The following is a 25,930-nucleotide window of genomic DNA, read 5'->3' on the forward strand; positions in this document are numbered from 1 at the left end:
AGTCACTCTAGGGAGGAAAGCGTTCCTATCTGAGAAGGAAAAGCTAGCGAGGAAAAGGAGAACGGTGAAACTAAAAGTCTGGCATCTCTGCTACTGCCCCTCTCTGTTGGACTATCAAAGGATTTTTAAACCTCTGCAATTCAGACCTTATATCCTCTTAGTACCATTACCCTTAGCCACAGTGAGGCAAATTAAGCTTAAAGGTAATGCTTCAGTTTTCTTGGTGGTGGTCTTTTTCTGAAGAGTAAAGGGCCTATATAAATGTACTTTTAATGTCCATGTTACTTACTGGCAAGTTTGGATGCCCCAAGACCTTAAAACAAAGAAATCCTGTGCCACAAGCAGAAGAGGAAAAGAAGTACTCCTCAGAGAGAAGATGAAAGGGACAGCTGTAAGATAAAAGTTTGGAGGATACCACAGAATGAGATTTTCACTTCGGGGTGTATCCTTGGTATAAGCGCTGATGGTGGTACCAGTTCTAGTTTAAGGCATGCTTAACTCCTGAAACTGATCTTGGTAGCTCTTAGTTAACCAGAGACTGGTCCTACCCACCAGCATCACCATGAAAAGGAGGCAGAGAAAATTTGCTTTTCCGTGCAGAATTTCTACTCCTCCTAAGGAAAACCACAGTTTTTTGCTTTTCTTTGTTGTGAAGAGCAGATGGAGGCTCCAGTATGTTGAGGGAGTTGGGGGGTGGTGGGAAGTGGAGTAGATCCCTCTGACAGTCTGGCCATCCCAGCGTCCATACATTAGAGTATTGCTAGTTATTCTTGAAACGCAGTAAAGCAGTTATTTTCTAGCAATTTGTGATTTGCTAGATGTTACTCCCAGCTTTCAGGAGATTCAATTTTCTGCAAAGATGTCAGTTGTGCTAAGAGCTTGGTCTTTGCAACACCTCAAGGGAAGGTAATCCATTTTGCACTCTTCTTAAACTGTCCCTTCATTTCCTTTGTTTTTCATGTCTTAGTGTTCTCTCCATTTTCAACTGCTTTATCTTCTTTGTTTACAAGTGCTGTACTTCTCTAATCTTGGAAAAATTGCCCTTCCTCCCGCTTTACCTTTCTGACTTTCAGTAAATTAGCTGGTGCCTCCGTGACAACAAAATTGATCCTATCTCCTCAAGCTGTCTCCACAGGTCTCAGGCAAACTGTCTGTTCCTGGGACCTTGTCTTCTCCGACAGCTCGCTTCCTGGTTTTCCTCCAGTGCACTTCAACAGCGACTGCTAAGTTAAAGGAGACGTTTCTGGTGCTGTTTTACCTGATTGTTCTGCCACTTCCATGAACATTTCCTTCCCTGGCTGTCAATGATTGCTCTTTTTATCCTGGCTGCTTCACAGGCTGCTCTGACTTGATGGATCTCAAGTTTTGCAACTTTCTGTTTGTTTTTTCAGCCAGCACCAGTGTTTCTCCTATCTTTTACTTGTTACATTTTCTCACTGGAGCCTTCTCACTCTCTGACTTCACGTTGCAACTCTGTGCTGCCCACTGCCAAATTCATCTCTCTTTAGCCCATCTTCACAGCCCTGGGTAGCTTTGTACCTCCAGCCATTTGCTTAACATCTTCTCATCTGTTTCTCCCACAAAACTGGACTAAAAGATCCTTACTTTTTACATCCAGGTGTGATAGTTAAAATGTAAGTGGTAATTCAGCTTTTACACTCCTTCCCCTCAGTTTAAGCAGCTCAACTGAGTCAGGCAACAGATTTCATAACCAAATGTTGTAGACTTATTGCTTATTTTTCTGATTAAGCCAGTTGAGACAGATACTGCTTCTCATATTTTCCAACATTATTTAAAGCCATTAACTGTTCCACAAAGGAGGTGGATGTCTGGCTGCAAACCTGCAGTAAGGGTAGAAGAGCAGCCATTCCTAATGTTCAGCTCTTCAGCCAAACCTGCACTTTGAGAAGGCTTTAAAAAGTATTGTTATTATTATTATCATATGGATACTCTTACCTAGTAGGATGTAGAAAAAATGAAGGTAAGCAGACTACCAAAATACCCGCTAATTAGCCTTACCTTCCTCCAGTATCAACATATGAGTGGCATATAATCTGAAATCATTTGGCTTGGGAGGCCTGTAAAACATCATTAACTGTTTCATTAATTGCCTTGTCCTAACGGAACCATAGGGATATGTTTGTCCTTTCAGAAAGAGGTGCTCTGTAGCTGCATTCCTGCAGAGAGCAGGAATCCAGTACTAATGTCAAGTCAGTAGCTCGGACTAAAATGAGGGAAACTTGGGTGGAGCACAAGGAGAACAAAGTCTGCACTGTCCAAATGTAGACCAGAGGTCGATCAGATTTGCTCAGCCCAGAGAAAGTAGGCTCAACTCCTGCAAATTAAGGTTGAAAAAGTCTTTTGATTTAGAGTTAGAAAAGGAGCCATGGCCAGCAACACTCTGTCTCCCCACCTCCTAGGGAGCAATACATCCTCTAATCCCACAGAAGTTTAAAAAAAAAAAACAAACAAAACAGCAACTGAAAACCAAAACACACCAACAAACACCTCCCCACACACACTTTACTAGTGATTTTTACAGGCGGCAGCAGGCTGGGCTTTTATCTTTGCTCAGGGAACTCTGACAGCTACATTAGGACGATACAGCTGTCAATCCCATTTCCAGAGAGAGAGCTGTAATCTCATTTATTCTCAACTTCTGGAGAGCATATTTCTGTTCTAAACATCTTTTGATAGCACCTGTTGAAGCACCTGTTGAACAAGAGGAAAAAGCCTGTGCAGACAGGCTAACTCAAGGAAACCAGAGCCACCCTCGCCGAGTGGAGAGGCAACCATTAGCAGGTCCGTGCTGACGCCCTAGCCTGGTTCAGTACCTCTCGCCTCGGGCACCAGTGTGTCCTTTCTTCTGAACGGACTGCAACTTGCTCAAAATTTGTTTGTAATCAGTTTAGCAATACTCTGCCTGCTCCACACACACGTCAATTTTCATCCGCAGCCACGCCGCAAATTCCTTGCCGCTAGCTGTGCAGCTATCAGCTTCTTAGTCCCCTAAATAGCTCCCGTGCGTCACATTTGAGCGGCTCTCCTGCTCCCAGCTGACATTCCCAGCCCACAGAAATCTGAATATTCCTGCACAGCTCCTCAGTTTGGGAAATTTAGAAATAACATTCTGATTTACTATTTATTTCTCTGCAAATTTTGACTTGTAGATCTTCTGGAGATAGTAAAAATAGGAGAAAACCCCTGCATATACAACGCTCGAATTCAACAATACATGACTGTGCTTTTTAACTGGTTCACGGGCACATTTGTCACCATGAGGCTAAGTCGCCAGGATGGTTGTTGCCTTGTGTAAGAGGAGCCTAGATAACTTGGCCGTAGACTTAGAAAGGTGGCTCTAATTTCAACTAAAAATACATGTGCATTCCTTCTGCCTTATTCTTAACCACACAGCTTCCCTCTCACACAGGCACAACCCTTGTGCGCTCCTTTCCCCCTTGTCCAGACTTTCATTCCTCACCACTTCTAAACAGGACACAACCCTGTGTGCCTCTTTCCCAGCTCCCCTTTTCAAGACCCATCTTTCTCCCAGGTGAAAGTAATACAGATTTAACCCCTCCAAAACTTCCTTGGTTTCTCGTTGTTTAGGCAAAGACAGGAAAGATTTCTGAACTTGAAGGTTGTATTAGATAAAGTGCATCAGTAGGTAAAATGTTATATTAAAATAAGGTCACAGAAGGACAGTTTTATTGCATTTGCACTAAAGTTGACAATTGTTTTGCAATTCTTGTTTAACTAAGACAGATTCTTTCTCAACAATATTTAATTACATTAAATACTGAAGTACATTATATTGAATCACATTAAATACAAAGAAGAAACCTTGTTTATTCCCAAGTTAATCACAAAGTGTTACTTTTACCCAAATTTAATCTGGACAGAGTATTTTCATTTTCACTGTCTTAAAAGCTCAGTATTACATAGAATTTACTATCTGCTTAATAGATGCTATAGCTTAAGGCCGGATTTTTCTCTAGTCATCACGCTTTCTCTAGAATTTATTGAGGCTCAAGATTGCAGCAGTCCATACAGTGCCAGGGACTACTTTGGTAAGGTACGGCCCCACTGGGCAGGAGAGAAAGGCTGAAGTAGTTGGGTAGGTTTGGAGCCTCTGGGTGGCTTTGAAAAACCCACCACAGGTTTGCTTCCAGCAGCCCTCACATTGCATTGTACGGACAACCTCAACACTGCCCTGCGTGCTGCACCCAGCGGTCCCCTACAGAAGTGTCCCGTTTTCATCACGTGTAACGAGGGTTCTTCTGTCCATACTGCACCTCAGAGCTAAGCCATCACAACATAAATCATTTCTTCTACAAAAATACTCCACAGTCAACAAACGCCAACATGAAGACGCCTTATCCTGGAGTATCCACTCGCCTACAAACAGGAGACCTACTATCCCCGCAACAGCCAAAACACTCCAATGGTTGGTGCAACGTCAAAAATCAAATGTGCCGTGCAATTCTGTTGACGTGAGTTAAAACAGAATTGGGTTTGAAAGTTGCTAACATTTTATTAAGTCATCCCCGTTCTCACAGGGGGAAGGTTAGGAGCCGAAGCTGAGGGTACTCAGCAGTACCGGTGCTGCTGGTTCCACTTGCTTCCTTACCCATTTGGATGCTGAAAGAGACACGGATTTAGGACTGGGTTTGCCTCCCTAAAATCCCAGCCCCTGAGCACGGCTACCTGAAGCCTGCAGACGACCTGGAAGCGTAGTTCAGACGTATGCCAGCCTCCCCTCTGAATGGATGTCCCACCCTCCTAAGGCTGTGCCGCAACAGAACTGCACAGTAACTGCTTTGCAGGGGAAATTGAGAAGTGGCGTCTCCTCCAATTACCGCGCACTGCAAGTGAGCATATAAACAGATTATCTGGCAACTAACAGCAGAGTGAAAGTTAACATCAGTCCATTTTTTCCCATCCTAACAAAATCTCGCATCTTTTTCTGTGTCCCAGAAACCATCAAAGTGATAGTTCTGTGAACTGGCATTGCTGTTAAACAAAAAAAGTGAGTAAAAGGCAAGATAGTCATGACCTTCTTGAAATTTCTTAATGTTTCACATCTCCTAGGCAGAGACGCTGGGGATCAATTCTTTCCTTTAAATTAAAAAACAAACCAAACAAAACAACCGCCTCACTTTTCCCGGTGTTTGGTTTGGAAGAACTAACATAATTTGGAAAAGCTGGCTTAATGCATTTGTTAAAAAAAAAAAAGAAATGTTCTTACAGTGCTTTTGCTGTCTCAGTAATTAGTAGATCCAAGTAATTTTAACTGGATATGGTTTTTTGTCTTGGGTTTATTTTCTTCTATTGCACAGCCGACTCATAGTTGGCTGTTGATTCATTCAAAGCCCTTCAGTATCTTTGCAAGCTTCTAACAAGAAAATGTGTTTTCTCCACTAATAATTCTTGAAGAAGGCAATTTGGATTATTAAATGTTCTCCAAGCCCACTTTCCTATGGTTTATGAGCTCTTACTAGCTTCAGTCATCTGGAGAAAAATGACTGAGGCACATAAGACTCCAGTAAACAGTACTTATTAGTAGCTACAACAAGCCACAGGAGTGATATCATTGAGAGTTCAGTATTTTGAGACCAGCAATTATAGAAATTTTATGCTAAAATGTTTCTGTAAATTATAAATAAAGTCCATTGGGATTTTTAAAGAATGAGAATGTTTTTCCTGGAGAAAACATTAGCGGCACCGAGAGCGCTGTGTGTTGACTCTGGGGACCCATTTTGCCGAAAGCAAAGATGTGACCAGCTGGCTCAGAGTCGTTGAAAAGGCTTAGAAAATCCTATTCTTATGTTGCTGATTTTGGCATTGGCTTGCTGGCTTGAAAAGTCATGGCGTGATCTGGAACCTTTTCTCACTGGCCAGCCGTGACCGCAGGCGGTTTCCATTTTGCAACTTTTTGGCAGCGTTTGTAAAACTGTTAATGTCTGAGAGTACAGTTGCTGATACCTTGAGTCCAGTGCTGCAGACACTGAAGAGTCTCGTGAGAGCATCATGTATAATATGCAAAGACATTATGTATACATATCTATAAACCCAACGTGTACTTCATCTTGTTTTTCTTCTGCTGTAAAGTTGGTGTTCGTCTGCATCACTCAATACATAATCATTATTTTTAACGTGTGCATTTCTTTAGCTATCATTGCGTACCAGCTTTTTGCTCGCACATTACATTTCATATTAGCTGTCCTCTGTGTTTGATACATCATTTTAGGAATACAATACAATTATTTTCTGCTGGCATCTCCACCACTTTGAGTCATATAATGAAATTTAGCCTTAAAACCATTACAACAGGAGATAATTTATGAAACGCTAAACAAGAAGCTCTCCCTCCCCCCAAGAATTGACTAAGACAAGAACAAAAGGAGTAATCATGGGTGATAATTGCATTGTCTCGTTCCATTTTCTTCTGAAATCTTATTACAGCTGTCCCAAGAAAACATGCATTATACAATCCAAGTAATGAAAGAGTAATTCTAAAAGCTAATTGTCTATAAAAATCTGGAGTTGATCCTTCACTCCTTGGAAATAGGGAGGTAATTGCATTGGTGTGCCAATTCATGGAGATCATCACTGGCATATTAAATCCAGGTTCAGAGTACCAACTTCTCTATCTCACAAGGTGTTGGAAGAATAAAAACACATTAAAATATTACAGCGAGAGCATTCCAACACAGAGATGACTTCTCATTATTTATGGGTCTATATCCGCGAGAAAAATGCATGCAAGATCCAATGGCTAAAAACTGATGAAACATTCCGTGGTCTAGGGCAGGAGGATCAGACAAGCTGATCATCCTGGCACCTTCAAGCCTTAAAATTTATTGAACTGATACACCAGTTCGGAAAACAATAAGATATCTTCAAGAATTCCTTCCAAGACACAGGAAACTAGAATGAGAAAAGGAAACATATCACAAGTGGTTACATAAAAGTAATTTTTTTTTGCTCCATTGATTATTTTTCGTGCCACAGTAGTTACCTCAAATTGCAGTAGTGAGGTTGTTCCAGAGGGTCTGATCGAAGACCAGACCTGGAAATAGGCTGTTCGCCCAGTAAGCCTTGTCTTCCAGCTCCTGCAAAGACTGCCAAATAAAGTGAGAAGAGACCTTGTTGTTCACCAAGGGAAAGGAGGATACCAAAGATAGGGTCTGAAATGCTTTCTGACTGAAATTTAACCCTGTGAAAGAAAACACATCAACTCTGCTTGGGAGTGGCTGAAGAAAGCGTTAAGAAAGGAACGTGAAACAATATCTTAAATTATCCATCGCTTTTTCCACAGCTTTTTTTGCAGGAAGAAATCATTAGGAGACTAAATTTGGACTCCAGCCTGCCACTTATCACTGCCTCTGCTACCCTCATGGCCCCAAGTTGATGGTACAACAACAGAAGGAGTCCGACAGCCGAAATGCATTGGGAATTCAGCTGACATCAACATATCTCTGCTGAGAGGTATCACATGAATGTCTTGATGCAGATCAGCAGTATAGACATTTAAGAATGACATTCTATGTAGACAATGTTTAATAGACCAGAAAAAATAACACAGGCATGAAGTACCATATGCATGCATTTTATAACAGAAAGAACCAACCATGCTCATCTCATGAAAAAGAGAAAAAACAACCGAGTTCAGTTATTACATACATCGTAGTAGACAAGTGCCATAATTATTCATCTTTACAAATAAAAGTATGGACTGATAAGTATAATCCCTTTAGACTAAAATTCAACTCTGCTTGGTGCTAAGGTAGAAGAAGAGGTTCCATAAACACAGATGTATGTGAGAAAATAGTTTCTAGGAGTTTATCTTACTTGAAGATAGATCACTGTGTATATACAAATCATTGTATATAAAATAGAAGTTACAGATTTTTTCCTCCCCCAGGGAAAAAAAATTTAAAAACAGATGCAATAATTAATTTCTCAGTGATTTAGTGAAATGCCGCTGCCCAGGTCAGATCACACAACCATAACAGTCTCTCAAGTGCAGTCACGCTGTGAACAGTTCAAAAGTTAGAGAGATAACTGAAGATAACTGAAGGGTTGCTGAACTGATAAAGTATTATGTATGGTTTAAAAAAAAGAAAAAAAAACATCTGACTGTCTTTTACTTTCACTGGAGTACCCTGAGGATAAGGGCAAATGATCTTTTTATGCAAGAGAATAGCATGTCTCCTAGTAGCCTGAAGAGTTGAACAATGGTCTTACTCACAAAAATGACAAAAAAGGTGATCCCAGGTTTTGATCCAAATTTGTTTTGAGTAGGCGTAGGATTTCGATTCTGTGCCTTTAAAAACTGGCAGTTTAGCAAAAATGTCAAGCTGCATAATTTCCCACTGGCGAGAAGAATACTGCTGATGATCTCTCAAGTGAAACTGAGCAAAAATCCTTATCTCACACAAACAGTAAGTATTTTTTTTCCCCTCTGTGTTCTATAATAAGAAATCAGGTGCATTCTTCGCTTTTCATTGTATGCCAAACTGCAATACGACATTGGGAAATACTGATTCCTTATTTCAACTGCTGATTTTTAAGAGCTCCCCCCAATATATATCCTGGTTATAGCATTGAACATTAATCTATAAAAAAGGCCAAGAATTCTATTGCTGCACACTCAATACAGATTAATTAATCTGCAGATTCAGCCACACAAAATCCCTGAACCCCTCCCTCAAGCAAGGCTGTTGATAAATGAATAAAACTGGCACATTTATCCTGGACTTTCCAGGTTGTACCACACAAACAGATGAAATGGACCCCAGAACGAATGGACTTGTGCTACAACCACCGTTCCTTACAGCACAAAGCCACGGTCTTTAAAAGCAGTGCATCCTTCAGCTGGTAACTGCTTCAAACAAGAAGCAGAGGAGGACATGTCAGATTTGAATGGTACAGGGTTTCTAATCTGAGATGTAGATAGTGGGGCAGAAAGCCCGAGTGGAGTCTTTTGAGAGTATTTACAACAGTCACCTTTTTGCGTCTCCCCTCTCCTGCCCCCCCAGGAGTAAAAATTAAGGAAATAGGAAACCATACCCAGCCTTGCGTGGTTTAAGACATGGACTTCTGAAGTCATTCTGCATTGAGGACCTTCAAGCAAAATGATACTGAAATCGTAAATGGGTGATATTGAGAGTAGAGGCAGCAGAAATAAATGGGTGGTCAAAAATAGCTCAAAATGGGCATCATCAGAGACCACAGACTTGATCTCTATAAGCACACTCTGACCTTTGGGCAGCTGGCACACACACCAAGCACCATCTTGCTGCCTAAATCACAGCCCTCCCAGCAGCCGCCCATGCCCTCCAGCCCCACTCCCCCCTAGTCCAGGCAAAGGGGTGGTGAGGGAGCCAGGGCAAGGGTCTCCCCCTTCAAATACTCTGTTTGCACAGTATTTGAAGGTTGAAGCTTCACAATATCATCATGAGAGCTGAGATGTCAGAGCTGAAGTCCTTCCTCCCATCAGAAACTAGGAAAGAGACTACACTCCCCTTTCCCAACACCTCCACTACCCCCTAAAAAAACTGCAGTTTTTTTGCCATGACAAGACCACGTGTCTTGACCACGATGACAGACAACAAAGTGATGCACACTGAATTATGCAGAGACCGGCGGAAGCCTCTCTACGCTGCTGCTATTACGGGGTCATTTTTATTCACTCCCTTGGAGAAGGGCTGGTTTTAACTCTTCCCTTTCCTGCCCTCTCCTATGTTGTTCCTCCTTTGTCCATTAGCAAAGGGACCTTGCTGGTTCTGCCATTTTGGGGCTGGCTTTCTTACAAACCCGATTCACAGATGAGAAATTTCAGGCACAACTTGGCAAACCCGGAGGAGGCTGGTGGAAGCTGCTGATACGATTCAAATGTTCGTTCATTTACTGCATTTGGAATACAAGGAAGAGGAGTCAACTGAAAGGTGGTTTCCAAAGAGCATGCTGAAAATCACATCCCATCCTTGTTTCCAGTTGGGGAGTTAGGGCTTGCTTTTTCCACCTGAAAAATTCAACTAGATCCTCCAGTGGATGTTTAATGATGACAACAACAAATTATTATGTAAAATAAGTTTGGGACTCTGCAGCATCCACCACAATTTTAACATCCAATGTATCATTTTTTTATGGCATATCTAATGATACTGATTTTGATGCATTATCCTGATGTTTGGCAGTTCTAGTGAGACCTTGGTCTAGTTTCTTGAGCTATGCTTATATTTACCAGATCCAGGAGATCTAACTCACCTGAAATCAGGAAGGGAAAAAACAACACAAATTTTATTGGTACAGTCTGTTGCTGGGAAACCATTAAAATCATTAGACAAGAAACGCATTTTCAATTGCCTCAGGGCTTGCGTTGGACCCCCAGAGCCTAGGATGACTCTCATGATTAGGACTAAAAGTCAAGCAACACAGTAGATGAAGTGAATTCAACCAAAAGGATTAAATGTGTGCAGGGTTTCAGGTGGGTTCACTGAGCTCTAAGTACAATTAGAAAGTTGGGAAAGAGAAGTTCACTATGCTGTTTTTCTGAGTAAACAAAAAAGATTTTTTTTCCCGAAGAGCCAATTCACTTCTTCATAGTCTGCATTTTTCAGCAAGTGAAGCTGATGGGGTTTTTTTTAAATGTTCTTGTAAAGCCAGGCAAGTGCATTAGAAATTGCTAACATTTATCATGTTCCTTGGCAGAACAGTTAGATACTTTGGTTAAAAAAAAAAAAAACAACCCCCCACACTTATGGTCTCTCTTAAATAAATACTTTTAAATAAATAACTGGGGCTGTAGAACAAATGAAAAATGAGAACAGAACAAAAGATAAACCAAATATTATTAGTTCTGCAAGGAAATGGTTTCCAAATTTAGCCCATGCAATTTTTGTTGGAAGAGAGAGGCTAAAATTATCTCCAGCTAAACCAAGGCTCCCGTATCATTGTCATTTAGGGAGTCTTTCAGTGACAGGCAGGCAAAGACTAGAACTGACAATTATTTGCAAGAGAAAAAAAGAACAACAAAACAGAGGTTATAGGACAGTTATTTATTGTGCTTATCTGACAGCCCAAATGCAATGAGATGAGGCAGAAGTGCCCAGGCACTATTTACAGGAAGAATCATCTCTTGAAATAGACTTTCATTTCCCTTTGCTCTGTCATAATTAGGCATGTCAAATTTCTTTGAGAAAATGAAGGAATGGGATAAGAGAAGGTTTCACTTCCTCTTCTTCCTCAGAAAATAAAAATATGAGTAAGAATTGAAATACCTCTCTGCAATAAATATTTGCTTGCTCAACCTGAAATTTTTTAAATTTTTGAAAGTGTAGAATGCATTGTTCATAATCTAGTTAGTTTATAGGAAGTATATTTGGGTCTGCTAAATAAGTATGAATTCTTTACCTTTGAATTATGATAAATCTGTTATCAGAAGTGGTGCTCCGGCACACCCCGAAGAACCTAACCTGAGATACCAGTAAAACAGGAAAAATTTAAGAAATGCTGCAAGTGGAAAGCAACAGTATGGCTGAGCAGCGTGGGGAAAAGGTGGCACACAGAAATTGTCCGTAGATTGTGGGTACCGAGGCATATTGTGTTTTTAGAAACAATCTCGGAAAATGAATTTAACATAACAACACATTTGTTATAATGGACTTAACACTGCACACAGTATAAAGGAACCACAATAAATGTGGTTCAAAAAAAAAAACAACCCCAAGGCAGTAATTGTCTAAAACTAAGTTAACTTTTTATACACCTGTGGTGCTGGTTATTTTTGGGGGTTGTTTTTTTTTGTTGGTTTTTTTTTTCCTGATTTCTGCCCTTAGATACGGGAGCTTCCCACGTGCTCAGGTTTTGCGTACTCCATACAGCTGGCTGAGAAAGCATGCGCTCTCCCTTGTGAGAAATGTTCTTGTTAAAACGTGGTCTTGGGTCATGTTGGAACAAGATGTTTCTTCTTTCCTTTTTTCATTTCAAATTGTTTTGCGAACAGAAAATTCTAAGGACATTTCGTTTTGGAAATATTTCTGTAACAAAATACGTTGCCTGTGCTCCGAGAGGGGTTCGGTGACTCCGACAACATCAATTCCAGCTCGCAGCTGCCTGGGATCCCAAGTCCTTGGCTCTGGGTGTATCTAAGGCTGCCAAAGAGTTTAACTTCCCAGCAAAATGGGAAGCCCTCCCCGTCTCAGCTGGCTGCTCCCGAGAAAGGGCTGTGAGAGCACCGAGTCCCGGGCTCGGGGCAATCCACGAGGCTTTCGGGCAGGCTTGGATTACGTGGGAGTCCATCGAACCCCCCCTGTTTCAGATGAAACGTACCAGGTTCAGTGAGCAGATCTGGGAACAAATTAATGCTTTAAATTAAATTTTGCTTCTGACTGGATCTCCTCCCTGCTTCCCTGGTGCAGAACCTCCCTCGTGCCAACTCGGCCACCCAGGGAGATTTCTGACTCTGCGTGTCGGCTGTGGGGTACCACCCCTGAGGCAGCTGAATCCCATCCATCTGCCGCCCTCCAGCCCGGAATTTAGCCCAGAAGTTGCATTTTTCTTAAGTGCCCCCCATCCTAGGCAGTTACCATGGCAACCCAGGGACTGACTGTCAGATGCCGATCCTGCTACGGCTCCACTTCTGTCAGGATACAGCTAAAACACTACAGGACTAATTAGTATAACTGGAAGGTACATTTTATGGTCTTTATTTTAAGATCTAAGGTGAATAAAGAGCTCAAGTCGTACCTGCACAAACCAGCCACATTCAGAGCTGTATTCCCGTATCAAGCACAAGCAATTACATTTTTCTACCAGCCTTTTTACTTTTACTGTATTGAGATAGAGCCCTAGGAGCACTCAATTTTGTTATCACACAGATCACCAAGCAGCGTATCTGTGCAGCAACAATGCCACTGATGGTTTACCAAGAAATACACTCACTCCCTTGCCTCAAGAGAGAATTTGAAGTTGCCAGGATGGAGGAGCATCGTTAAAGATTTTGAGTCACCTCCTATTTTTAAAAGGCGTAATATGGGCTGGTGGAAGGGGATTCGCCTCAGAAGTCTTAAAGGATCTGAATCCTGGTTTTATTACAGGCTGTTAGGGGATGATAGACAATTTGTTTCCTCCTTCATGCCCAATATCTCCATCTGTTAAAGGGGAATTCTGACGTTGGTGTCTCTCTTTGTAAACTAGATTTAACAGCATTTTAAAGCAAAGTTGTATAAAAGCTAAATATTAAGATTATCACCACTTACATCATCCCTTCAAGTGATCCTGGGGCATTGTCAGAAGATGGCAATGTTCAACTCGGAGCGCCACGTCTTGCCTGAGCAGCCTGTTTGCTCTCTGGTTGCCAGCAAACTTGGCAATAAGCTTCAAAACCCTGGTGGGCACAAATGCAGGGCTCCAGTGCCAGGCAGAAGAGATCCCCAGCCTCACGCTCCCATCTACTCTTTCCTCAAGTAATATATCCTAGTGGATGTCCCATGCTTTTCAACCTGCAGTTTCACTGAGATGCCAGTTACCTTCTCATGGAAAAGAGAAAAGCCTTTTTCTCTTCTAGATATGTAGCACATATTGGTTTCCTGCATAGCTCTGCAACTTGAAAATACTTTCTTGTAGCAGTGCCATACAGCCATTACACAGCAACACAGGAGGCCGTGTTAATCTGACAATTGGCTTTTACTATGGGCTACCCCCACTATACTGCAGGCAGGTGGCATTGGAGTGTTTTCCTGCAGCTCAGCTACGCTTAATAGTCTTTTCTATAGCATCCCTCTGTTTTTAGACTATCATCTCCCAGTGAACCAAAAATCACTGCTGCATTGAATATTTTCTCCTTCCTTGGGTCTAATTCGGCTTTTCATTTATCCTCACCTTGCTCTCTGCTTTCCAGGGAACGAACGTGCGGAGGGGAAGTGGAGACCTTTCTTCTCTGGCACCTCACGTCTGCTCCCTGCCTGTCCGCTGACAGTCCAAAGGGCCAGGGGTCCAGCTACCCCCTGCGTCTTGGGCTCACTCTCTGGCACCTTCTTAGTCCCTACACCAAACTGCTTGATAGATAGCCAGCGAAGCAAGGAGAAAGAGATCGTGAGAAGAGGAACGAGAGAAATCATTTCTCAAATTGAATGATGAAGCTCATTCAGTTTCTCATTTCTGTATCATTTGCCCAGCTCTTCTCTAAAAGAACCTGTAACAGACCAAATTTAGAGCCTCCAGATTGCCATCAAATCTATTCCCCACAGTGATGGGAAATTCACGTGGCGTGAATGAAGCTGAATTTCTGAGCAATATCACATGGATTTTCAGCGTGGTGTGGGAAAACGCGGAACTGCCACCATCGGTGACACCCACATACCCAGCGAGCTGCCAGAGCGGGCACAGGCGGCGTGGTTGTGAAGGGGTGAGGGGCTGGGAGTTGCTCCTGCCACGGTGAAGGGGTGTTGATGGAGGCAACGACTGTCGCTCTGTTTGAGAGTCTCCCTGCACTGGGACTGAGCCATAGCTCCTGCTTCAGGGAGGGCTGCACTCTTGAACGCACTCGTTGCACAACCCTTACATGCAATGATAGCAGATGCATGCTATAATTATTTTTTTAAAGGAAAAAAAACTCACATGAGAAAATTGGAGAGAATTTTGAAGTGAGCCTTGTATTTTACATCCTTGAGCCTGTAAAGCTTCTGTAGTACAACCAACCTCCAAGCCAAATAGTTTTGTCACAGGGCCTAACCTTATTTTAAAAGCCCTACTGACTTAAAGATTTACAGAAACCTTCCTTGCTCTTTATAATCCTGGGTAAAATAACCACAAATTACTTTAGAGCACAGTATATTCTCTTTGAAATGCTCATAAAACGAGACAGATAGCAGTCCCAGACACCGTTTTCATGGACAAAAGTGCTGAATCAGCATCCCATGCCCTCAGAGGTAGCTACTGACGAGCATGACAGCATTAAGTCAGCAAGCATTGAAGTGAGAGCACCAACTCATCTTGCACCTACTACCGAATGGTCATCACACTCTGATGAATAGAAATTAACTTTTAACGTATGTTGTTTTTTAAGCAATTTTCTTTACATATGCATGGGGATCCAATAAAAAAAATGAAAAGTAGATATGCAAGAAATGTTATATATGATAGATAAAGAACATCAGAGTCTCAGTACTGGTGAATCTTGCTCAGTGATGTATCTATCCCTGGAAACAAACGAGAACTGGAGAACAAAAAGGCCAATTAACAATTAATACACTAATTATAGAACATGAAGCAGGCATATTAGTCAGAAACAAATAGCCAAGTAATTACTAGAAGGCTTGGGTCTACGATAGCTGGTTTCGAAGGTGCAGAGTGGGGCCAGAACTCTTCGTCACAGGGCCGTGGCATCGCCATAGCTGCACCAGATCAGTCAAGTGAGATGGTCAATACACACCGAGGTAAAGGTGCGTTTACGCTGGACTCAGAGGGGTCATCAGAGTATCACGAGAGAGGAAAACGATAGAGCGCGGAGATGAGCGCACCTGAGGTGTACGCATGGATTCCCCCAACAGTTACAGAATTGGAGGTTCGCTTGTGTTTGTCATCAGAGCAGCAGGGAAGGGCTGGGGCGCAGCACTGTCCACTGCTGTTAAAATTTCACAACAGCAACTCTTAATCTTTTCAGCACAAGCTTCACCACCCCTATTTGAGAAGTTGCTAAGGTAGGGGAAGAGCCCTCAGGTTCGCTAGGAGACAGGAATTAGGGAACTGAGGCGAGGGCTCTGAGGCTACTGGGGATAAAGGAACTAGAAAGATTTTGGGGACTTGCCTTTGGCTTGCCTTGCTGGCTGGACAAAGGCAGTGCCCAGCTAATGAAAAGAGCTTTGCTCTTCATCCCCACAACCCTGTCTTCCTCCCTCCTGGCTCTCCTTCTTTCGCTGCTCACCAGGACTAAAAATAGTAGCTACGGGCAGCCAGATTGCATGGGGCTAAGGGCAGGTCAGGAAGGAGAAAATATTGGAAACGGGGTGTGAGCATCAAGTCATCCCACAGAGGGGAAGAGGAAGATCTGCAGTGATGTTTAAGAACAGCTGCAGATCCCCTGGGATTTGTTTTCCAATTAGTAACAAAGCCCATTAACAAACTCTGTTTAGAGGGTTTTTCACTTAAGTGAGACTTTCCTAAATTAGTAGCCATCAGTTCTGACTTGGATAGTGAATCTTGCATTCAAATTCCATGGATTATACCAGCGTACAGCCCAACTCCCGCAAAAAAAAAAAAGGGAAGCATGGGAATATGGTGAGCCGTGATCAGAAAAAAGGAGCTTGCTTTAAGAGCAGCATATGCCTGTTTTTCCAATCAAAACACCTTGTGTTTTTTGGTAGTTTTAGTAGTAGCAGTAGTTTTTTGGACTTCAGTTTGTTCTACCAGCAAAGGGAAATGAATAAAAATGGGAGCACTGATAATTCTTAAAAGGCTTTGAGAAGGTAGATGGAACCTTTTCATCAAAAGAACAAAGCAATTACAAATAATAAAATAAAAGGAACATTTAAAACTAAGGAAAATAAATCTCTGTAACCCTCAAAAAATAGCTCAAACTCAACAGTAGAGTCACTGAGAAGACAAACTGGGTGATTACACAATAAAGGCATTTGGGCATGTTATAATTCATGAAAATAGCTTACACTTGATTTAACCCCGCGTTTCAAAGACTAAATCAATCTCTATTTAGGCAGGGCAGATGACCTCACACCTGCCTTCTGTGTCATTTTCTGTACTTCAGCTGAGGCTTTCAAGAGTGACTGTGGACCAGGAGGAATATGGGCTTTGACCTAACTGGTGCTAACTGGCATCTCATTTTCCAACAGTGCTGTCAGGTCTGGCCCATGAAACAGTGCAGTATTAGGATTGTTAATAGGCCTGAGCCACAGAGACAGAACTTGGCTCAGTGGTATCTTTCCATACAAAAATGACTTTGCAGACATGACGACTCAGCTTTCCAAGGTAGCATCTCAGAGAATATTTTTCCATCCCTTACACACAAGTGCACACACACTTCAGTGATAGCTATTTTTCTTGTGCAAGGACAGTGAAACCGGTATTAAACATTTACTTCTGCAATTTCTTCCTCAAAATCTTCTTCTGGGATGTTCTGAAAGAGCTTGGGACATACACAATAGTCCACTCTAACATTTTATTTAAGCTACATTTATCTACTGCTTAGGTAAGAAAATTTGACAATAAAGGTGACGCAGGATGTCCTTAAGGAACCTTGTCCTACCTCCATTGGGGGAAGGCATGAAGAACTAGAACTTAAGCAGATAGCGGTTTGAAGAGGCTCAGCATCTTTGACATTTAAAGAAGAGATTGCTTCCTACAGCGACCATCTGCCCAAGCTTCGAGACACCAGGTTATTTACCAGGAATCGTAGCAACACATCAGAGAAGTTGCTTTTGATCTTTACAATGGTCTTAAGAAATATCCTTTGTAGAAGCGAGTTCAGTGACATCTGAACCCTTACTTTAGATAAGTGCTCTTACTTAGATAAGTGCTCTTCCTAGGATGTGAACATTGACAGCAAGCTGTTGCAGGACAGAAGGATCAGCTTGAGCATATGTACAATCTTCAGTCCACAAGGCAGGAAAATAAGAAAATAAGGCGCTCCCCATATTCTCACCATCCTATCCATCAGATTTAGGCTGTTATTATTGTAATTAGAACCTAGAGGTCTTTTAGTCGCCAGGCTAAATCAACTGGTCATTTGATGCTTAACAGGAGTATTATGGTCTGTTGCTTGTTGGTCTTTTCCTCTCATTGGATTACTTGAAAGGAAGAATGATGGTCTCAAGTGTTGCATCACTACAGCAGTAATCAAATTAGCGTGAAGTACACATCCCCAGATTGTTGTTTCTGCACACAGAACGCATGCTTCTACAAATGCAGCACGAATGGTGGCACTAGAGGGAGCTCCTGCAGCATCACCCACCTCAAAGCCCCCAGTCTGAAATCGGACCCAGATCATAAGATTTGCTTCTAAAATTGTGAGGGTTTGGATTGTGGGTTGGTTTATTACTTATTTATTAACTTCTATGCACATTTGAATAACATTTTCAAATTTTCTTTTGCTGCTACAAACTAGAAATTTACCAGAATGCCTCTGGCTCCTGCCAACAGCTCCTATTACTGCATGGTTCTAGGAATTGAGACTTAGCCCATTACCTAAATGTTTATGAAAAAAAAAAAAACCCAAACCCAAATACTATCTTAGTTTTAGATATCTTAGTTTTAGATATCTTAGTTTTAGATCTCTTAGTTTTAGATCTCTTAGTTTTAGATCTCTTAGTTTTAGATCTCTTAGTTTTAGAAAAGCTGCTTGAAAAGCTTCATTGAAGTTTGAAAAAAATCTTCCAAATATTAAACTTTTGCCCTTATTGAGATTCAACCCTCCTTTTAATCAGTAAACCCACAGCTAAGCATCTGGAATTAAAGTTAATGTTTAGCCTTTGAATAAATAAGAGACCTTTTGGGAATAGTGTGCTTATTGGGGAATGCTGAAAAAAAGACATTTACAAGATTGTTGCTTTTGTTTTACATTGTATGCTCTTTGCTGGCAATTGCTACGACTAAAGCAAGTGGCAGAAGCAGCTTTTTTATTTTTAGAAACAAAGACATCCAAGTGATGATTTATAAAACCTCTCTAGTGAAGACAAAGGGTACTCTCTCGATATACTTACTTGAGAAAGAATCTGTTTTCAAAAGGCAAAAGTTAGTAATTTCTAAATAAAAAGTCAGGCTTCTGTAGAAATACCATGGTCATTCTTTTTGGAAGCAAATACATCTCAAATATCATCTACAGAGGACCTAACAACTACATCAAATATTGTGTTATCGTATTTCGTTCACAGAACTGCTCAGGACCCCTAGTGTGGAAGAGGTCCACCACTGCAACAGATGCCGTACAGAACAGAAACACTGCTTTATTCCTCTTACTGCTAACAGCTAAAGTAGAGCTGACAACCCTACTTATATATACACTAAGTTCACGATACATATTTACTGTATAGTTCTTTAAAATGTAGTGAGAGGAGTACTCTGTTCTGTTATAAAAATTCAAGGCTTAACTTACATTTGATAGTAAAAATATTGCTCAGAGCAGCGCTATGAGCAGCAAGGTTTGAATAGTTCTAGACCATTGTGTTCCCCTCTCCCCAAATAGGTGTACCACAAAATCATAAAATAATCTTTCATTTCTTGCTGGTCTAAAAATGCTTACCCAAAATGATATGTCATGAGGAAAAACTAATGTTTCGCTCCCTTCTCCAACACCAAGGCCACTTAGACAATCCTTCTCCTTGTGTCACCAGAAAAGACAATTATCCATATCAGGTGTTACTTTCAGTCCACACCTTAAAAAAACAACCAACCAACCAACTTACCTTGACTTCTTTCACCCTCCCTTGTTCACAGTAGATACGTTCTCAAAATGCTTAGCAGATTTCCATCCTCTGTGCATCGACCTCCTCTGAGTGTGAAGTTTCCCATTTTCCATGATGCTCCAGTATTCTGAGACCTCCTTTCTTCTCCTCACCCTCTGCCTCCAAAACCTTCTCTCCTTTCTTAAATTCACTTCACTGGATCGCTTTCAAACCTTCTATACTTCACTCTTCCGCTGTAATTTCCTATCTTCTCCTGCCCAATTTTTCTTCTCAACCATTTTACTCCTTAAAAAAAAACACAAACAAACCCACAAACCAACCACCCTATCCATCTCCTCACACTTTTCTTCTCCCCTCATGTTGTTCTTCCCTTGCCCAAGTGTCTTCACTGCTACTGCCAGCTGAGTTCCATGTAATTCCCATTTCTTCTCCCTCACAAATCTCTCTTCATCTCTTCAAATAGTTTTAGGTTTCCCATCTCCCTCAGTTTCTGTAACTTATATCCCTTCCCCAAGTCCTTTCAGCCTGACTGCATTGTGAATCAGGATATCAGAACGTTGTGATAATGTTATTTTTCATTTGGTGTGGGGAATTCTTTCTGCTGATGTAAGCAAAGTTTGTGAAGACTGTGTGATGAATGTATATTTTAATGATAACAGGGTAATGAAGCCTCCAGTACCCTCATCCACCTGATTAGAATTCTTCCCGGCATTCTGTAATTCCCGATGGAGCCTCTCAGCATCTGCCATCCTTAGCAAGAACAGCCATTGAGCAAAGCCATTCTTTTCGCTGCTCCGCTTTCCCTCCTTCCCTTCCTCTTCCCCATTGCCATCCAAAAATGTATGGAGGAAGGGTAAAGCCTGTTACATGGACTGAACTGCCCTCCCTCCCAAATAATTACTCTTAGGAAGTAAGGCACAGGAATTTTCAAATTCATGTTCCTTTGCACTACATTTTCTCTATTCTAAATCCAATGGAAATTAAGATATATCTGCTGTTGTTGCAAAGAATGCATACTTGTGGATCTATTAATGAAACAACTAATTCACCAGCACTACAGATTCAAGCATGGAGAATGTGAAGTGGCACTGTAGTAAGACTGATGGAGAGACAATTTTGCGTATATATGTGCGGGTTACGCCCACAGAAATGCAAGAACCAAGAGACATGGGGTCTCAAAGTCACAGAGAATCCCAGTGCTCACTGTAAGAAATAATTGTATTTGTCACTTCACAAACATTGTAAGAAAGAATGCAAATGAAGGCAGTAATGGGGTTATAGTTACAAGGTGAAAAATCAATGGTTGCACAAAGAAAAAACACAAAACTACTTAAAACAACCAAATCTTTTAATTAGAAAGCAACAAACATGCAAACAGCAGGTATAGAAATTTATTTGAACCAACGTTTTTACTATAATGAAAGTTACTTTAAAACATTGATCCAAGCTCCCACATTTGCAGGTTAAGGAAAATATTGCACTTTGCATCTTCTAGCACCCCTCATACATGGCAAAACATTTTAAAAACATTTTTGCTTATTTTACTTGCACACTCTCCCAAAGTCATGCACACAGTCATTCAAAAACAAAAGGTTAGGTTATCCAAAAGCAATACCTTAGAATTGCACTAAAGCTCTGTAAGGAAAAATATAATTAATGTCTTATACAAATTCCATTAACGTCTAGGTGCTTGCACACAATTGCCGGTTACTCTTCATCTTCATTTTCATTTTCCTGACCAGATCCTTCTGATCTGTCGCCTTCCAATCGATCTGTAAGACACAGAGATTTAGTAAAGAGAACCTCTAAAGTTTTCAGGTTTTGATAAGTATTTATAGTGTACTATCTCTCTGGGCTATTACACAACACAGTGGCTGTGGGTTATACGGTAGAAGAAAGTCCGTATGGACTGACAGCAGAGATTGGGTAGAAATGTTACCACAAGAAAGGAGAACAGGAGAAAAGCCCTAAAGGATTTCCAGGCATAGAAGTGAAATTTGTGTACAAAAGGAGAAACCTTGTAGCTGCTGACTGGCTGTCAGCACAAAAAAGATGAATGCAAGCGTAATATTAAAAAGAGATGGTGAATAAAAGAGATTGAAACACACTGTTCTGGGGAGCTAAAACTAGAATAGCTGCAGTTCGAAATTTGTATACTCCAGAAAACTGGGGAATCGCTATCTGTCATTGTATACATCAGAAAAAGTACCTTCTGACATAAATGTTTAGAGAAAGGCAAATAAAGAAATGTGTGAGGGAACATGATTGGCTCAAGACATATCACTCAAACAACATGCACTGTCAGGTTAAGAAATATTCCACCCAACTATAACACAGATTTTTTTCTGAAACTGTTGTAACTCAAGTGTTGGGCAGATCTTTGAGTATTTTACTCCAAAGAAATTGTAACAAATGAAGAAAAAACCAAACTAATATATTCATTTACAGCAGTGGTGAGGCGAACCACTGGGCTGAATACAGTGGCATCCTCCTGGCTCTCTAATTCTCACAGATCAGCGAGAGGTGAAAGAAGAGCAGCAGCTGCTGCCAGGCAGAGCTTCCCTCCTTCCTCATCACTATAAACCCACTGCTCTTCTCAGCCAGTGCCGGAGTGCCCATATTCAGTATCTACGGTCACCTTCACCCTCATCTACAGTTCTGTTAGGTTTCCATCCCATACGCCATACCAGCCTCCCAAAACGTCATCTCCCTGCTTCCTACCCAGTACGATGTCTCTCCATTGTCCTGCATCTTCAGTATCAACCCACTGCAGTCAGCTGCTTCAGCACTAACATCCAGGAACACCAGTTCCCAACAAAGATTCTCCATGCAACCCCTCATATCACCAGTTCCAGCCCCTACGGAACTGCTCCTTTGCTGAAGAGACATCCTAGTACCTGCTGCCCCAGGAACAGCTGCCAGCAGCCTCATTAATATCTCCCACTGTCCTGTGTCTTCAGGATCCCTCGTTCGTCCACAGACAATTCCAAGCCCACAATGACAGTCCATTTTTCTTACAACTCATTCCAATCATCCCCAATAGCTTTCCCATCACACAGCGCTCACCTTAAAGATCATTCCTTAGAAAAGAGAGTATTTTTCAACATCTAATTAGTACTACATTACGAATAAACTATTTCAGGATGGATAGTATGGTAACACTTAAAAATATATTTCACTCTTTTCTTCCTCTTCGTTTTGAGGTAAAAATAACAGCTGCAAAAATGTTGCAAGTCTCACACTAAAGAAGCAATTCCTAAGTACTTCTGTTAAAACACCCTTGAACAACCCTTGAATCTTCTCACCAACCCCAAGTGTAGCCACAGACAGCTGAAGGTCTTGATGGTTCCCCAATCCATCTGCTATTTCATAGACCAAAGTGGTGGACAAGCTCTTCAGAAGTCTCTCACCTGCTCTTATATGATTCAACGAAGCCAACATTCGTAACATAAAAGAAGCTGGAACAGTAATAGTGTTTCTGGTCTCTTCCAGCATTAATTCATTACGTGTTATAACCTGGAGTCAGGGAAGGGGAAAAAAAAAACATCAAAAAACCCACAAAATTGTACTGTATCAATACTGGTTTGTAGATACAAAGTTCCTACGCAAAAGGCATTTACAGAGTCCAAAATTACAATAAGGGAACAATATTTTAATAATTACTATCGTACAGTTATACCAGTTGCATGTGGTAAGAAAAGTCAGACAGTGGACTCTGCCTATAGATATATAATTGTCTATCTAAACAATATTCTAGTAAGATCATAATTCTGTTGTCCACATGCATGGTAGAAATTAAGATAAGCAACTGAGAAAAACTTCTGGAAATTAGATCTTGCACGAAGTAAGGAGGAATGACGAGAGAAAGCGCTGTTACAGATGGCAACTGGTGTAGAGAACAAAGTGCTAGCACCAGCGCTGGCCAAGAACGTGGGAAGGAAAAGAGATGAGGTTACCCTAAACTCCTACCTTCATGCTGCTCAAAACTTTTGGAGAAAATCCAAGGAACACAAGCAATTACTCTATCCCAGTTCAGGAATATTCTCCAGCTCCGTAATTCTTTCTAAACAGATCTATAGCTTGCCTCTAAATGACTTGAAAGAGCCAGCCCCTACTGTCTTAGTTTAAAGGGAGGGGCGGGGGGCGGAAAATCACTAATGAATACTTTCAGCTCTTTTGCCTCCTTTCTTCCTTGTGGTAGTTCCCTGCGATCCTTCTTGCTTTGCCATTAAGTTCTAATCCCACACCTTAGCTTGTCTCTCAGCTTTCAGACTACGTTCTTTCATTATCACTAAGCATAAAAATTTCTTTATATGGAGACAAGGTCTGACCATTATTCAGTCCTTCCTCCCAGATCAGCTGCTGTAAGGCAGGAAAATAATGCATGTCTCTTTCTCCCTGAGACTCCTTCTCCAGCCTCTTCCTCTTGTGAGGAACATGTTCTTGCAAATGTCTGCAGTGGCCTTCTCCTAGGCAAATCCAAGCGCCTCTTTTCTGTCATTCTCGTGTGTTTACCAGGAACTTTGCTGATCACTCCCTAAATGAAGCAAACTGAGAAGACAGCAGGCTGCCACTGCTTTCCTCTTTCACCTCCTATTTCTCCAGTGCATCATTAGTAACACCCTTTTGACAGCCTGCTTCTGATGCTTTTTCTCTATTCAGAGATTTGTTCCCATTCCTGCTGTCTTCTATTCACTAAGGTCACTGCCTCTCTTAATTGTAAATACAGTTCTATACTTATACCGAACTTTCCCCAAACACAATGCTTCCTCCCTAGACCTTCCCTTCCATGGAAAATTCAGTTCAGGTCTCTTGGACACTTACTCTAGCCAAATTTAACATGGTGAAAACTATCTGATTGCTATAATCTGTCCTGTCCTCTACATAGGTATTTCAATATGAGGATTAAATTAAAAAAGAAAAAAACATGTAAAATTACAAACCATACTGTGATCAAATTTTCTGTAAATTCTACATTTTTTCATGAAAGAAAAAAATAATTAAATCTCTAAATAATTTGTTGTTATTTAAAATTAAGTGACAAAAGTATCAGTACAATAATTACTTTTAACACACATTCATATTTAGCCATATTTCTAAACCCTGAAGGCTCCAAAACACATCATAGATTAAAATTATCATACAATATACAAAGAAGTGTCACTTCACCCAGTGCTACTTCTGCTAAAATAACGGGAAAGGTTCAAAAATCACAAGTGGATGGTTTGGGGTTTTTTAGGGGAATGGGGAGAGGGTAGCTAAGGGTTGTGGGTTTCTGTTTGTTTTAAATATATTTAGCACTAATACAGAGAAATAATAATTAAAAAAAAAAACAAACAGGCTACTATATCCCTGCTGTCCAAGAGTTTGCACAAAAAAACCCCAAACCACCCCACAACCAAATTTGCCCTAATATATTACTTATAGAAAAACATCTAACTTTTTAATACATTGTTATATAAATCACTAAAATATGATTATTCAGCAGTCAACTATATGATCATCATAGGCCAGTTGCTGTATACATTGTTATGGCTTTGGGGGTATGAAAACAATGTGTTACATAACTTTACATACAGACTTTTATAACTAATTGGGCTTGCAATGTTTGCTTTATTCCATGCAGTTCCCATTTTGCAATCTTAACCTGAATTCCCTTTTATGCCACAGAATATTTGATAGGATTGATTTTTGCACTCCCTGATCTCCTGTATATCTTTGTATTTCCTTCAGTCAATTGATGTGTTTAAAGACAACCACTACCTTAATTTCTAATTCCTGCCAGTTTTCCTTTTATATCTGACCATTCATACTTTTTTCCAACTTCCTTCATGTACATAATACCATATCATATCATTTCTAGGAGAGTTAATGAAATACAAAGTGCCTCTGTGTGCTGCCAATGATATGAAAGTTAGCTATTATAATGGGTAGCTTTTTATTTGTAGCTCATTTGTTGAACATTAAATAACTCTCTTAAGTTAATACAAGTAACTTGCACCAAAGGCTTTTATAGAATTGGAAGATGCAACATTACTGTGAAAAAGGAGGAAAGGTTCTTACCTCATCTGCAAGTTTTCTGTTAAAAATCTTGGATTCTTCCAATGGCGACCAAATTTTTATATCATAATCAATACCCGAAGAAGCCAGAACTAGAAGTAATAGTAATTCTAAATTAAATGTGCTATGTCTTTACCAGTATTTTCTGCACTTAACTGGAGTTGGAGAAAAATACTTCACTTGAAGCGTTTACTTGCAAATGTCAGTTCCCATGCTGAACATACAGCTATGTAATTACTAAATCTCCATACAAGATCTGAGCTATAGATTGTATATTTTTGAATATATATGGGTATATATATATATATGAAGAAAACACATGCAAACATCAAGACCCTCCTTTTTTAAATAAAAAAAAAAAGCACTAGGATATACATAAGATAAGAGCAGAAAGTAAGAACAAACCCAGCCACTACTAATATATTTCTGCTGACGGCCTGGTAAGT

The 25,930-nt window shown here is 40.8% G+C and overlaps 1 protein-coding gene across 3 annotated transcripts in view; it reads right to left on the reverse strand.

Annotated features, from left to right (window-relative positions):
- Positions 1–20,754: 20,754 nt before the first annotated feature.
- Positions 20,755–25,930, reverse strand: part of DCAF6 (DDB1 and CUL4 associated factor 6) — a 91,445-nt gene continuing 86,269 nt past the window's right edge. For all 3 annotated transcript variants that reach the window (XM_075169611.1, XM_075169632.1, XM_075169621.1), the window contains 3 exons: positions 25,488–25,576; positions 22,835–22,940; positions 20,755–21,196 (listed from right to left, as the gene is read on the reverse strand). In XM_075169611.1, the coding sequence (XP_075025712.1) occupies positions 21,132–21,196; positions 22,835–22,940; positions 25,488–25,576 (260 nt within the window). In that variant the 3' untranslated portion in view covers positions 20,755–21,131. The remainder of the gene's footprint in view (positions 21,197–22,834; positions 22,941–25,487; positions 25,577–25,930) is intronic.

This window comes from Calonectris borealis, chromosome 1, assembly GCF_964195595.1.
Source record: "Calonectris borealis chromosome 1, bCalBor7.hap1.2, whole genome shotgun sequence".
Classification (NCBI taxonomy): domain Eukaryota; kingdom Metazoa; phylum Chordata; class Aves; order Procellariiformes; family Procellariidae; genus Calonectris; species Calonectris borealis.